Source organism: Rhincodon typus, chromosome 18, assembly GCF_021869965.1.
Source record: "Rhincodon typus isolate 14 chromosome 18, sRhiTyp1.1, whole genome shotgun sequence".
In the NCBI taxonomy this organism is placed as follows: Eukaryota; Metazoa; Chordata; class Chondrichthyes; order Orectolobiformes; family Rhincodontidae; genus Rhincodon; species Rhincodon typus.
The window spans coordinates 2,918,072-2,934,409 of NC_063349.1; the positions used below are offsets into that span (position 1 = coordinate 2,918,072).

A 16,338-nucleotide genomic window follows, 5' to 3' on the forward strand; every position below is an offset into this window, starting at 1 on the left:
TTACAACAATCGTCAATGTTTATATGGTTGCTATTCAGCCACCCTTTTCTTTTAATTCCATATTTTTATTGAATTCAAATTTCAGCATCTGCCATGGTATGATCTGCGATGTAGAGGGAGTTTTTGAGTGCATGAGTAATGAAAAGTTAATGTGCAGATACACCAAGTAATAAAGAAGACTAATGGGATGTGTTATCCTTTATTATGAGTGGAATTATGTGTAAAAGTAAGGATGTTATGCTTCAGTTATATGATGTATGGTGAGACCACATCTGAATCAGTAGGTTAAGATAACATAGTGTGGAGGTAGAGGAACGCAGCAGGCCAGGCAGCATCAGAGGAGTAGGAAAGCTGACGTTTTGGGTTGGAATCCTTATTCAGAAATGGGGGAGGGGAAGGGGGCTCAAATAAATAGCGGGGGGGGGGGGGTTGGGCTGGGATAGGTAGGTGGGATGGTGATAGCAGCTAGGTAGTGGTGGGGATTGGTCAGTGAGGTCGGAGGAGTGGATAGGTGGGAAAGAAGACAGACCAGTCAAGGAGGCAGGGATGAGAGGGAGGGTTGGTCTTGGAATGAGGTCGGGGGTGGAGAGATTTTGAAGCTAGTGAAGTCCACATTGAGACCATTGGGTTGTAGGCTTCTAAGGCGGAATATGAGGTGCTACTCCTCCAGTTTCCGGGTGGTGTGGTTGTGACGCTGGAGGAGGCCCAGGATGGACATGTCGTCGAGGGAGTGGAGGAGTTGAAATGGTTTGTGACTGGGAGGTGTTGTTGTTTATGGAGAACCGAGCGTAAGTGCTCTACAAAGCGGTCTCCGAGCCTCTGCTTGGTCTCACCGATATAGAGGAGGCCACATCGGGAACAGTGGATACAATAGACCACATTAGCGGATGTGCAGGTGAACTTCTGTCTGATGTGGAAGGTTTTTTCAGGGGCCTGGGATGGAGGTGAGGGGGAAGGTGTAGGGGCAGGTGTAGCATCTCCTGCAGTTGCAGGGAAATGTGGTGGGGCTAGTGGGGAGTGTGGAGTGGATGAGGGAGTCACGGAGAGAGTGGTCCCTCCAGAAGGCTGATAAGGGTAGGGAGGGAAATATATCCTCCGTAGTGGGGTCAGATTGCAGGTGACAGACATGGCGGAGAATGATGCGTTGAATCTGGAGGTTAATGGGGTGATACATGAGGACAAGGGGAATTATTTTTATTGCGGGGAGGGGGTGTGAGGGCTGAGGTGCGGGAATCGCAAGAGATGTGGTCGAGGGAGTTTTCGACCGCTGAAGGGGGGGATGTTGCAATCCTTGAAATACAAGGACAGCTGGGATGTTCGGGAATGGAACGCCTCATTTTGAGAGCAGATGCGGCGGAGGATTTGGGAGTAGGGGATCGCATTCTTGCAGGAAGGTGAATGAGAGGAGGTGTAGACTAGGTAGCTGTGGGAGTCGGTTGGCTTGAAATAGTTATCAGTTTCGAGGTGGTCACCAGAGATGGAGACACAGAGGTCCAGGAAGGAGACAGAGTTATCAGAGATGGTCCTAGTGAACTTGAGGTTGGGGTGGAAGGTGTTAGTAAAGTTGATGAACTGTTCGAGCACCTCATGGGAGCACGAGGTGATGCCGATACAGTCATTGATGTGGCGGAGGAAGAGGTAGGCAATAGCGCCAGTGTAGTTGCAGAAGAGGAACTGTTCCACGTATCCTTCAAAGAGGCAGACATAGCTTGGGCCCATGCGGGTTCCCATGGCCACCCCCTTAGTCTGTAGGAAGTGGGAGGAATTGAAGGAGAAGTTGTTAAGGGTAAGGGCGAGTTCAGTTAAGCGGATGAGGGTGTCAATGGAGGGGGACTGGTTGGGCCTGCGGAAGAGGAAGAAGCGGAGGGCTTTTAGGCCATCTGCATGGAGAATGCAAGTATCAGTAGAATCAGTAGATTGTTGTTTCAAATCTCATTCCACGATATGAGCTCAAAAATCTAGGCTGAAATTATAGTGCAGGGTAAATGTTGCTGTCCTGTCAGAGGTGCCATCTTTTGGAACAAACAAACGTAAAACATCCTAGTGTCCTGGCTCATATTTCTTTCTCAATTAAAATTCAAAACACACTATCTGATTGTCATGACTCCTTTGCCCTTCCAAGTAATGCAGTGGTGTATTTTACAATATCCAAGTAGGTAGATGGATGCTGAGTTCAATGTGTTATGGAAAACACAATACCTCTGAGGAAGAGTTACCAGAGCTGAAACATTAACTCTGATTTTTCTCTTCACAAATGCTGCCAGACCTACTGAGCTTTTCCAGCAACTTCTGTTTTTGTTACCTCTGACAGTATTGGGCTCCCTCAGTACTCCAGTAGACTGTCATTCTTTATATTCTGCTGGATCACTGAGTGGAACTTGAGCATGAAACTTTGTGATTCAGAAGTATTTGTGCTACCCACTGAGCCACAGCTAATGCACACTATGCTTTGAGAAGTCTGGTGGTTGTGAATGTCACTATATAAATGGAAGTCTGTCTTTTTATCACTCTGACTAGTATCTTTTACTATGAGATTACGAATTAGGCCCATTGCTTGGAAAAAATGAGATCTAAAATATCCTCCTTTTTCTTGACTCTGCAACTTATAAGCATGCAAATACACAAATTGGGAGCAAGAATAAGCCATTTTGCAATTTGATATGTTTATGACTGATCTGGTTGTGGCTTCAACTTCACTTTGTAGACTGTCACCTATGTCATCTAACTCCCTCATCACACAGGAATCTAAATCAGCCCTAAAAATATTCAATGACCCAGCCTTTATTGCACTCTGGAGAAGAGAAGTCTACAGACCAATAGCCCTGACAGAGGAAAAAAATTGTCTTCACCTTTGTCTTAAATGGGAAAATCCCATCTTTTAAACCATATCCTCTTGTTCTCGTCTCTGTCACGTGGTTAGTAGCCTCTCAGTATGGTCTCCTCATGATGTTCTTCTAAACTCCAATGGATACAAACTCTGCCTTTCTAAACAAGATAACTCCTCCATCCAAAGAAATAATCCAAGTGAGCTTTCTCTGAATTGCTTCTAATACTATCCTTTCTTGAGTGAGGAGATCGAAACTGTACACTATTCCGCATGTGGTCCCATCAAGATCTACAGTTATAATGTAAGTCTTCAACTTATATATTCCATTCCCCTTGCAATAAATGACAACATTCCATTTAACTTGCTAATCAGGTGATGTACCTGCATGCTGACATTTTGTAGTTCCTATGCCGGGACCCCCAAGTCTCACTATACTTAAGAGTTTTGCACTCCTCCACTTAAATTGTTTACTGTTTTTCTCCTCTCCTGCCAAAGTTTACATTCTCTCAAATCCTACTGATTCTGTCAATTTTTTGCCCAATCACCAAACCAGTTTAAATCCTTCATAGACTCTTTGTCCTCATGTAAATTTCTTCCCAGTACTTCAACTCCAGAGTGAGACTGGAGAGGGTGGGGTTCGAACAGTGAGAATCAGAGATCTGTTAATTTGAGAGTGAAGTGGTAGAGTTGTGACAGTGTGTAGGGTTGGAGGGAAAATTTGTCAAAGTGGGTGTGGTTGACGCCTGTTCTACAAATTGTTCTAGGGAACTGTGTCGAATGCATTCCCTAAACTTGCCCTTCGTATCAGTTTAGCCATTTTACTTACAGTAATCTATGTGACATTTCTAATTATCTCTCCATCCCCGATTAGTGCATTCCTTTTGTTGCCTTTCTATCAAGTTCCTATTACTTCATGATTAATACTATTGTCTCCCTGCCCTGCTATGTCTAATTTTGTTTGTTGTTAATCAAATGCAATTTTAACCAATCTATTATATTAGCTTTATTAATCTTCTGGCTTAAATTATTGGTTTAATATCATTTGCTGAGGTGCACAGCTGTTTCCTCTTGGATTATCTTTTGTACAAATGGTACAGACTTTCTCCCTACAGCTTGATTTTTGAGGTTTGGTTGGTAAGGTTGCAATTTGGAAATTCAAACCTCTTGACCTGAACAAGTTGGCATGGGGATGTTAAGCTGTTATCACTAGTGCAAGTACATGTCACAACATGAATAAGGGTGAGGAGGGTCAGTTGGCCCATCGTATTTCACCTCAAGACCAATCTTTGCTCCAGCTTGTCCTCATGACATACATTGCAGAATTGAAGTACCATATTGTAGCTGTATAGCTATGAATTTCCTCAATTGTTGACATGGCCTGAACATTTTCAGCACTTGACAAATCCATGATGGTATGTACTGAAGGAAACACCTTCCTATTTATAGAATGCATACTTTAAAATACAATGATGCACTTTCGGTTGTGAAATTGAACCTATGTGATCTGAATGCTAATTATCGATGGTCTGGGTATGTCTACATTTTTCGTCAACTGCAGCACTGACAGAGTTTACAGAGGCTGATGAGATGATTGCGAACATGGCCATTAGCCAGAATGCCTTCCTTTTCCTCACTGATGCTGTGGTGAGAGCTGAGGGTTTACACCAAGATGAGTTCTACATCCGTAGGATTCACAGTCTAATCACAGACTTCTTGACGCTCATGCCAATGAAGGTAAGTTGCAGATGTTTATTCAATTGGTCTACATCAGCGCATAACCCCTGACAACTTGCCGCACAATTAAGTTTCCCTTTGGGTGCCCCGGACATTCCACCTGACTTCGCGCTTGTGTCCCTCGTATTTGCCCTGTCACTACGCTAAACAGCGAAAACGCCATTTCGTTATTCCCCTTCATCATCTTGAAAATGACAACTGTTCCCAAGTTCAAATAAAACAAGAATATCTTCTTTCAATCTCTCCCGTGACTTTTAATGGAGTGAAACAGAGATCCTTTGGGAGAATTCATTTGAAAACACCAACTGATTTACTTTCATGATCCATGTTGACCCCTCATTTAAAGAGGGGTCTCATTTTTGATTCAACAGCTCGCAAGCCACTGTATAAAAATCATATTCCCTGTCGGTTCGATTTAATGTGTTAAGACACTTTTTGCATGATGTAATTGGATGCGTCTGGACAAACTCAGTCGGTAAAGAGCCCACTGATTTTGCTGAGATATAGGGCTACTGGTGGCTCATGTAATCTGGAATAACCCCATGTCAAACGTGTGATTTATTATTGATCATTATATGTGAAAGCTGCATTTTCATTTTATTCCTGGAGACTGGCATTTGCACATTCGATAAATTTAACTCTGAAGTTAGTATCTGTATTGTGAACTGACAACTATGAGATGGAATTACATTTCATGCAAATGCTTTCCTTGTGACATTATACGGAACCATTTATTTGAGCTCTGTGTGGTCAAGCTCATCTGCCAATAGTAAATTGCTTTTAAAAAAGCAAAGATAGCATTCATTTATAACAATGGGGTCAACTTTGGTGTTAACTGTTAATGGGTATGCTAATGTCAGTATAGTTTAATTGCACTCTCTCATCCCAGCACACTAGTTGAGATCTGCTGTTCCGCCTACAAACATCTGATGTCAGGACTGAATTTTACTGTTTATTTGCAACACTTTTGGTTATTCCTGTTGCGGCATTTTTCAGGGAGAAACTATACAGCAAATAAAAGCTTGAGAAATAAATCTTAAAGCTAAGATTACCAAACCGTCAAACCAATGTACTGTTAGCTGGCACTTTAAGGAAATATTTTGGTCCCATTCAGTGCAGGAATGGGTCAACGCTTGAATGCAGAGTTCATAATGCATTGCAGAGCTTGTCCTTATGCAAGTTCTTGAAAGTGTTGACCTCAAATATCGGGTTATATGGCTACAGGAGTCTAGTTCTTATTGAGTCGATGCTTATCATTGTGGTCTACAGTAAATTTTTAACCAGGAGATTTTGGGAGTTAATGTTTAAATTGCGAATTGAAACTCTTAACATAGCACATCATGTACAGATTCACAGTGAGGAACGGTAGGTGGAAGAAAAAGGAAGAGGTGGAAATGCCCACTTTGTGAATCCTTTAATAGAGTCATACAGCATGGAATCAGACCCTTCAGTCCAACTCATCCGCACCGACCAGATGTCCCAATTTGACTTATTTCCATTTGCCAGCATTTAGCCCATATCCCTTTATTCGTATATCCACCTAGGTGTCTTTTTAAATGTTGTTAATGTACTCGCCTCCATCACATCCTCTGGCAGTTCGTTCTATGCATGTATCACCCTCGGTGTGGAAAAAATTACCCCTCAGATCCTTTTTTAAATCTTTCCCATCACACCTTAAACCTATCCCCTCTAGTTTTGGACTCGATCACCCTAGGAAAAAGACCTTGACTCTTCAACCTATCCATGCCCCTCATGATTTCATACACCTCTATAGGCTCACCCCTCAGCTTCTGACGCTCCAGGAAAAATAGCCCCAGTCTATTCAGTCTCTCCCTATAACTCAAAGCCCCCAGTACTGGCGGCATCCTTGTAATACTTTTATGCACCCCCTCAAGTTTAACAACATCCTTCATATGGAAGGACGACCAGAGGTGGTGTTTGGCGTACTTATCTTCATTGATCAGAACGTTGAGTTTAGAAGTTGGAATGAAAGGTTGCAGCTGTACAGGACATTGGTGAAACTACTTTTAGAATACTGCATACAAAGTGTAAATACCATTGTAATTTGTGAGGTGGTCGACTGTAAGGGAAATAGACAGACACCTCTGTGGCTACAAACAAGGCTCCAGGCTGGCATGCTCCCCACTGCGTGCCAGGGCCAAGGGTGTCTTGGAGCTGGAATGGGTGGGCAACTGCCAGCTATTGGAACACGTGCCAGCACCCAGAACGCAGGCAACAAAAGGGGATGTGATCCCAAAAGCAGGACATCGGGAGCCAGAATACCAGCTAAAAAGATTTTAAAAGTTTACTGTGATTGTCTGTTATTGTCATGGTGCGACTGTAGATGTTCACCCTTCCCCACCCTGCACAGAACAGATTTTGAATGGGTCAACTTCAAGCATATTTGATAAACGAATCCATATTTTAACATGAAAATATCTCTTCTACCTTCACTTTTATGTTTCAAGTGTTCATTTTAAAGTTTTGGCTCCATATTGTATGTTAGATGAAACATATGCCTGTAGTTGTTTTATAGAGATTGATACGGAGTATTGCAGTACACTGGAAAAGGATACCTGATAAGGAATTAATCTAGTTTGACAAGTTGGGAAGGAACAGGGAACATGATTTTCAATGACGAGCCATTCTATTTTCTTTGAGCAGATAGGAATGAACTTTTGTATTGTTTCTTGCTAATGTAGTGCATGAATTTCTGTATGCTTAACAAAGGGAACTGGACCAAAACTTGATCTGATGCAGAGACTATATTATTAGAAAGAGAAGTAATTTAACATTTGTCATACCTGTGGTTTAAAGTGAGTGAGATGAATTTTCTGGGTTTTCTCCCCTTTTTCTAGTCCTGTCTGTTCTTGCCGTAGTCCTTTTGCCTCGTCCAGGAGATAACATAGTTTTACTAGACAAGAGAAAGTGCTAAGTGTTTATATTCAATGCCCTGGCCGTTGTGCACGTGGGAAGGTTTGCACAACCTCAGATATTTTGCTTTCCATCAGTTTTGTAAGATGAGTTGAGAAGAGGCAACACTGGTGAGATCATACTGACCTTGACTTGCCTTTGCAATCTCACCTACTGTATTAACAGGTTAAACAACTGCGGAATCGTGCAGATGAAGATGCCCGAATTATCCATATGAGTCTGCAGATGGGCAGTGAACCACCTTCCACAGTACGCCGTGACCTCGAACACTTAATGCTGTTGGTAAGATGAAACATGATACCACCCTGAACTTGGACTTGGAACGAGCACGCACCAAATCGGTAGCTCAGTGAACGGCAACAACAACATGCATTGTTGCATTGTAGCATCTTTAACACTGCAAAACAAGGCGGTTTTCAGTTGTTCCATCAAAGATTGAACCAGATCCACATCTGGCTACATTAAGATAAGTGACAAAAAGCTTGGTCAAAGAGGCATATTTTAAGGTGTTTCACAGAGAACCAGTCAGGTTTCCGGAATCTCAGGATGAAGGTGCAAAAATGAGCACAAAATGAGGGAGCTTAAGAATGCATCGGTTTGTGTAATTTAAAAGAAAAATACGATGGATGCTGTGGATCTGGAATAAAATCAGAGTGTGCTGGATTAATTGTTGGTATGAAGAAAAATCATGTTGGACTTTATTCCTGTGTTCACAGAGGCTGCTGGATCTGCTGTATTTCCCCAGCACTTTGTTTTTATGATAGTTATAATAGTAATAGATTTGATTGATTCCTTCCAATGATTCTTTCTGACACCGTAGATGTGGAAACAGAGCCAGGTTGTGCTCCCCCACAGACTCCAAAAGATCTTTGGCAAAAAAAGCAAGCAACGTGGGGCTGTGAATATAGTTTGGATTGTGTGCCAGCTTGTGGAGTGAAAGGATTGATGGGAAGAAAAATAGAAGAGTAGTTTTAATCTTTAATATTTATGACTTAGTGAACATTCCTGAATCCAAAACATCTCCACCTTTCAATTTCTACTGCTAACTTGTATTGAATGTTGAGCGCAGGGAAGATTTTGCCAAATTTACAAAGCAGACTATGCCTTTTTAAATTGGTGAATACATATGACCATTTAGCAGATTGAGTGTGTTCTATCAACATGTGCTGGTGCACTCCTTTACAGATAGATCACTGAGGGCCTCCGGTGGCAGAAAATAAGTTGTGCTTTATGACAACAGATAACTTGCCAAAGAGTCTGCATACTTAGAATCATAGAATCCCTGTGGTGTGGAAACAGGCCCTTCGGTCCAACAAGTCCACACCGACCCTTGGAGCATCCCACCCAGAACCATCCCCCTATAACCCACCTAATCAACACATCCCTGAACACTATGGGCAATTTAGCATGGCTAATCCACCTAGCCTGCACATCTTTGGACTGTGAGAGGAAACCGGAGCACCCAGAGGAAACCCACGCAGACACAGGGAGAATGTGCAAACTCCACACAGGCAGTTGCCCGAGGCTGGGATCGAAAGTGGGTCACTGGCGCTGTGAGGCAGCAGCGCTAACCACTGAGCCACTGTGTTGTCCCAAAAACTTGAAAACCATTCAATCCGTGTGCATGTTTTGGAGGTTCATCAAATTGTTGGACTCATGCCAGTGGATTTGTAACTGCATGTTTTAAGTGCATACACATACAATTTTGGTGCTTGTGCTGATTTCTGTGATGCCTCGTCACATTTCAACATCTTGAGCACTTTCACAAAATAAGTTACTTGAGATATAATTTTGTTTTGTTATTCTGCTTTTGGCAGATTGGAGAGTTGTACCAGAAGGATCCTTTCAGGCTAGAGCTTGCTCTTGAATATTGGTGTCCTTCAGAACCAGTTCAGACTACAAGCATGACTGGTTCCTTCTCTGGTTTGACCCGCCATAGACCACCACAACGCCAGGTATGTTTCCAGTGATATCAATCAAGCTGCATAGCTGAGATCATAGACCTTTGCTAGCTAAAAGTCCAAGGGCTTTGGATCAGGAGTGAGCACAAGAACTTGAGGGGCATATCTAACATGGCCTAATTCAATGGCAGAACATGTTTGTGAAACTGTGGTTTAGTCCTGTTCCAATGTACTGACTTCAGCAATATGCCTTACTGTTTTTTTGAGCTTTTTGTTTATTGCAACTCCAATTCAGTTGAACATCTTCAATTTTGTGCCTCTTCTTGAACTCCCAGCTTTCAGCCATTCCTTTAGTTTGTTCACATTCATTTCATTCTGGAAGTGATGAAATCTCCAGTGTTACCGAGAAGAAATTGAACCCGTCACTTTTTCCCAGTACGTATACGTGTTAGCTTACAGGTGACAATCTGTCCTATTGGAAAAAGCCTTTAATTTCTTTTTACTTCACAGGTTGTTCTGTCGAAGTTTGTGAGGCAGATGGGAGACATGCTACCCCCCTCTCTGTACTTGCCCTATCTTAAGATGCTACGCGGACTAGCCAATGGGCCACACTGTGCACACTACTGCTTCAGTCTGCTCAAAGTTAATGGCAGCAGCCACGGTAAGTTTCCTCCTCTGCAAATGTAAGCAGTCTCACTTTTCAGCCTGAAATCATTCAATCTATTTAACATGACAGCACTTGAAAATGCATTAAAAGTGTAGTTGATTTTCAGAATTGAGTAACTGTGGTACATGAAAATAAGTTCAAAATACAGGAATATGCTTTGCCAGTAATGATGGATAAAGGTGTTACCCAGTGTAGCATATTACCATGCAGCTAGATTTGCTTTCTGACCTGTGCTAAATTAACTGATGTCAGTTTTGTAGCAGTTGGCTTTTGTACCTCAGGGACAGAGGAGAAATCAGCTAGTGTTTCCCTTGACTGCTAGCATGGCTCCTTTTGTTTTTGTTTGTAATTTACTTGTTCACGGGATGTGGGCGTTGCAGGCTAGGCAAGAATTTTTTTCCCCATCTCTAATTGCTCTTGAAGATGCTGGTAAGATCCCACCTTGAATTGCTGCCGTCCATGTGGTTTAGGGACACACGGTGCAGTTCGGAAAGGAGTTCCAAGATTTTGACCCAGTGACAGATAAGGAACCTTTCCTCTGGTCAGTGACTTCATATACGGATGTTGTGGATGTAAAATAAATGGGAAAATGACTGTACAGAAGACATGAAGAAGATATGTACTCCCTGAATAATGGAATCAGATTAAATTGGAATTTTCAAAGGGCAATTTGACACAGTCTTGAGGACTAATTTGCAAAGTATTAGGGAGGAAACTAAGGTGTGGGGCTAAATTGGAAAGCTTATCCTAAGACCTGGCACAGGCATAATGGGCTGAATGATGAGCGACTTTTGTGCTTTTAGATTCAGTGGTTATTTACTTAGGTTTGAGTAAAGAACAACATCTATTGAACACTTCTTTTCCACCATCACTAAATTTTTGTGATTATTTTCTTTATTAAATACTTTGTTTTGCAGATTATCCTAACTTTCACCTTACTTTAAATTGTCCCTATTTATCCTTCAAAAATCTACTAGTTACAACTGGCCAGTCAAATTCTGGCCATGATAGTTAATACTTATTAAGGGTTCCACTCACAGCTGCAGCAAAGATATGGTATTGTGGTTGCTCAAAATTCTCAGGTCAGGCGTTTAGCAGTGGAAGAGAGAACCGAACTTGACATTTGACATTCACTTTCACTTTCCAGTTCTGATGAGAAGTCATTGGGTGGCAACCTGATTTGAAAAGTTCAATGTGGATAGTGTTCGATGGCATGGTGGCTCAGTGGTTAGCGCTACTGCCTCACTGCGGCGGGGACCGGAGTTTGATTCCACCCTCAGGTGTCTGTATGGAGTTTGCACATTCTCCTCGTGTATGCGTGGGTTTCCTCCCACAGTCCAAAGATGTACGGATTAGGTGGATTTGCCATGGTAAAAATGCAGAGTTATGGGGGCAGGGGGTTGGGTCTGGGTGGGATGCTCTTCGGAGGGTGCGTCCAAACTCGATAGGCTGAACAGCCTTCTTCCACACTGTAGGGATTGTATGACTCTATGAAAGGGTTAAAGGGGAGCCAAGTTCAAAAAAGGAAGGTCTTCAATAAAGAAAGCCAGACTGATTAAATATCAAGAGGATGACGTTGCAAAGCTAAGGGAATGTTGGGACAGGAAAAGAAACCAAAGATGTTTCTACATGTGGAAAAAGCAACAATTACCCAAGAAAAGGGTATCATGATCATGAGTTGAAATTATTAAAACTCAATTTGAATCCGGAAGACTGCATTGCACTTAGCAGAAAGATGAGATGCTTTTTTTCAGGCTCTTCTTGAACTTCATTTGAAGAGTGTAGGAGACAGAATACAGAGTTCCTTAGCAGATTCAGGTGAAGAGTTAAAATGACAGACCATTGGAAGTTTGGGGTCCTATCTGTGGACTTTGTTTCATAAAGCAAGCACCCTATCTACAATAGGTCTCCCTGTTATGGAACCAACTATATTATGGGCAGCAAATGTAATGTAATTGAAAGAAGTACAAATAAATTGTTTTGCTGATGAGGAATGTTTGGAATCTGTGGAATCACACCCTAGTATATTGAGGGACAGGTGGATGATGAAGAAGAAAAAGGAAGATGGCCTTTTTTAAAATTAAGTCTTGTGTTCATGTTGTTCCTTGCAGTAGAAAATATCCAGGTAGTCGGAGGCAACCCAGTATCATGGGAACATTTCTTCCACTCGCTGATGCTGTACCACGAGCACTTAAGAAGAGATATTCCAAGCACCGACACCATTCAATACAGACACATGCCCTTGCGAGGCATAACACAGCGTGAAATGGATGGCCTCATCGCCTTCCTTCAACTTACAGGCACCATCGTCAAATGGGTAATGTAGAGTGTCCTTGATATCTCCCTGTCGAGAGCAAAGAAAACCAACCTCTTTCTTTATTCTGTGGATGAGGCACAGTCTGGCCATTATTTTCCTCCACCCATCCCATTTGATTAATGAGACGCAGGCCACAGGTAGCTGTCCTTGGTGAGGTCAACTATCTCAGTGCAGATTGGGCCCAGCTTCCCACTGACTGAGCCATCCTGTTGGCTTGACAATTTTTTAATATGTGTTCACACAATGTGATACTGAACCAATCCATAAAAATACAAAAAAGAGCATTTTGATGCTGACAATTGCAATAACATTATAGTATAAGAAAACAACTTATTCAAGATGAAAAGCTGTGAAAAATTCTGAGCTAATTTTTGTGATATGCCTAGTTCTGTTCTCTATTTTTATTCTTTGCTACAATTGAATTCTGATGCTCTTTGTCCTTGTTCAGTGAAATTTATGCAGTTTTTATACGTTCAGTTCTGCATTTGGATCCCCATATCCCCTTGGAGGTGCAGCCCAATATCGTTAAGAAGTGGGTTCCAATTGATTGTAAACCAGTTTCATGCTCTGTTTTGAAGGCAGTTCAAGTTCCACTGTTGAAACGTTATCTCGGTCAATGCTTGGCATTCGGTTTATTAGTGTGCCTACCAATGTGACTCTTTGCCATTGACACAAGTCACCAGTGTTAAGGTGCAAATTGCATCCAAGTTTACAGCTGCTAATGTATAATCCATTGACTTTGCCATGTTTGGATATTTAAGATGGAAAACGTCAGTTTTAATTGTTGCTTCAACAAGCACAAACAGTAAAAGGTTCATTTATCCTTTAAAATCTGATTGATTTGAGAATAGTGTGTTAGTGACTGAAAATTTGCAATTATAGTGCATAAAATGGATTATGAAAGACTTGTCTTTATCCTCTGAGAGTAAGTACACCACTTGGTTTGGTATTATTCCGTACCAGTCAAGCAGGCTCCCTCTTGTGTTCACTAGTTTAAGCTGTGGGCAACAGCTGAAGGTTTCTCAGAAGCAAACAGTGTTAAAGGAAGCAATTTGGCTTATTGTATCTTTACAACCTCTTTGAAAGAGCTATCCAGTTAATTTAACTCCTCTGCTCTGTCCACAACTGTCCGTCTTTTCAATTTTCTTTTTATTCATTCATGGGATGTGCACTGGCGAAGGTGCTGATGAGCTGTCACTTTGAGCCTGTGCAGGCCTTTGGATTCACAGACACACACAGTGCTACTGAGAAGGGAGTTTCAGGATTTTGACCCAGCAGCACTAAAGGAATGGAGATATGGCTCCGAGTCAGAATGGTGAGTAGCTTGGAGGGAAACTTGCAGGTGATAGTGTTGTGATGTTCCCATGCGTCTATAAAGGCTGTTTTTTTCAGTTGTGGATTCTGTGGGATTGAAAAGTGCTTTTGAAGGAGCTTTGGTAAGTTACTGCAGTGCATCTTATAGATGGTATGCATTGCTGTAGGTGTGCATCAGTGTATTTTTTTTTTAATTAGCTTGTGGAGTGTGAGAACCACCTACATTGTGAGTTGACCAGCATTTATTGCCCGTCCCTAGTTGCCCTTGAGAATGGTTGATGAGATATGGTTAAAAGAATGAATGTTGACCATCGTGAATGGGATGCCATTTCAACAGATTGCTTTGTCCTGGGTAGTGTCAATCTTCTTTAGTGTTGACGGAGCTGCATCCATCAAAGCAAGTGGACAGGATTTTATCACATCCCTTGTTTATGCCTTGTGGACAGGTTTTGGGGAGATGGCGGGTAAGTTTTCGTACCATGGAATTTGGGGTTGCTGAAGTGCTCTTGCAGCTACTATATTTATATGACTGTTCCGTTTCAGTCTTTGGTCAATGGTAATCCCTCAGGATGTTGATAAGGGTTGATTCAGCAATGGTATGGCATTGAATGTCCAGGGAGGATGGTTAGGTTCTGTCGCTGGAGATAGCAAATTTTTGGTACTTGTGTGCCACCAATGTTACTTGCCACTTGTCAACACTGGTCTGGATTTTGCCCAGGATATGCTGCATTTGGAGATGGACTACTTCAATATCTGAGGAATTGTAAATGGCAGTGTGCAGTCATCAGCAAACATTCCCGTTCTGACCTTACGGTCAAGGGAAGGTCATTGATGAAACAGATGAGCTATTAGGCCTAGGACACCTCTCTGAGGAACTCTTGCAAAGATGCCCTAGAGCTGAGGTGACTGATTTCCAACTGCAACAGCCATCTCACTTTGTGGTAAGCATGACTCCAGCCAGCAAAGAATGTTTTCACTGGTTTCCCTTGAGGCTACCTTTGCTTGGTATCCTTGATGCCACTCTTGGTCAAATGTTACCTTGATGTCAAGAGCAGTTACTTGCACCTCACCTCTGGAATTTAGCTCCGTTTTTGTGACCAAGGCTGTAAAGATGTCAGGGATTGATTGGTCCTGGCAGACTCCAAAATCGAGCATTAGTGAGTGAGCAAGTAATTATTTTGCAAGTGTCACTAGATTGCAGTGTTGATGGTCCCTTTCAATCACTTTGATTTCGAGTAGACTGGAAGGGTGGTTATTGGCCTTGTTGGATTTGTCCTGCTTTATTGCACAGGGCATACCTAGGCAATTTTCCATATCCCTGGGTAGATGCCACTGTTGTACTATGTTAGACTCTTTGATTTTTGGTTATTTTATGATTTTTTTTTTTCACATTTGGTTTGAGAGCTGAAAGCTGAACTGAGAGCTCAAGATGACTTTTGGGCATTGGATAACACTTGTGTTAAAAGGAAAACAGATCAAGTAGGCTTTTGTTTATTTGTGAGGTCAGGCCTGTAAGGTAATAGTAGGTTGATTCCTGATCAAAAGGCTTTGTAGACACTTTGTCACCTAAGAACAGTATTATGTTTAAACAGATAGCAGCAGTTGGTGACTAACAAGGTCAGTACCTGGGAACTGGTTCCAGCAAATCTGGAAAAGACCTTGTGCTCAAGCAGATGACAGGTGTTGAATGGTAACTGGAACCTTGTGGAGGAGATGACTGTCAGGTAGTGGTTAGAGTTTGAATTGGGTTTGGAGTATGCCTTCTGAGAAATTGCATTTCCCTGTTGATGCTACAGCAAGAAGATTTGAAAGCTCCCTGCCTAATCTCCCATTAGCAACTCTTGGAAGCTCAAAGAAAGTATTACTGCTTTTATCGGAGTGAACTGAAAGAAATGACCCTGATTTGACATGTTCAAAAAGTCAACTGCAAAACTATCAGCTAAGCCTATGGAGCGACACAAAGTGAAAACCACTTCTTATTTTGTTTAAGATGCAAACTGGACTCTGGAATTGGTTATTCACCAAGTCACATTAGGAACCCCATTGAGGTCAATTTGAGGATCTTTGAAGGCTTTAATTTTACTGTGTTGCGAATACAGAGGAAGAAAGGCTAATTTAATTCATCTACCTTTCTGTGTCTTAACAACCAAAACAGCTTGATTAGGAGTATGGCTAGTTCTCAAGCACGTGACTTTAGACCTATTGCTGCAGTGTTAGCAGGACTCATGGCTTTTGCTGTATCTAGTGCCTTCAGCCATTTCTTGATATTACGAGAAATGAATTGCATTGGCTGAAGACTGGTACCTGTGATGTCAGAGATCTCTAGAGGAAAACTAGACAGAATATCAGGCTGAAGTTGGATGCAAAAAAATTCAGTGTTGACTTTTACACTGCAGTTATTCTCATGCAGAAATGGCTGATGTCTGTATTTTTTTCCAATACCAAAGTGGGTAAGTAAAAAGTGAACTTGTGTGGTGAAGAACTGAGAGCAGTGGTCCAGGGTCTGATTCCTGCTCTCCTGTTGGCTGAGTTATCAGAGTGGCTCTGGAAGGAACTGTAATTGGCCTCAGCGCCGCTGGACCTGATGTCATTTCGATGCTGTGTGCACCTGTGCTGGTTGAAACCCACATCAGGCTTAGCTGAA

At 42.1% G+C, this 16,338-nt stretch overlaps 1 protein-coding gene across 1 annotated transcript in view; it reads left to right on the forward strand.

The window, feature by feature from the left end:
• nup205 (nucleoporin 205) overlaps nucleotides 1-16,338 on the forward strand; it is a 101,352-nt gene that overhangs the window by 18,256 nt on the left and 66,758 nt on the right. The window contains exons 8-12 of the mRNA XM_048607989.1: nucleotides 4,386-4,561; nucleotides 7,661-7,777; nucleotides 9,313-9,450; nucleotides 9,907-10,057; nucleotides 12,175-12,380. Of these exons, the coding sequence (XP_048463946.1) occupies nucleotides 4,386-4,561; nucleotides 7,661-7,777; nucleotides 9,313-9,450; nucleotides 9,907-10,057; nucleotides 12,175-12,380 (788 nt within the window). The remainder of the gene's footprint in view (nucleotides 1-4,385; nucleotides 4,562-7,660; nucleotides 7,778-9,312; nucleotides 9,451-9,906; nucleotides 10,058-12,174; nucleotides 12,381-16,338) is intronic.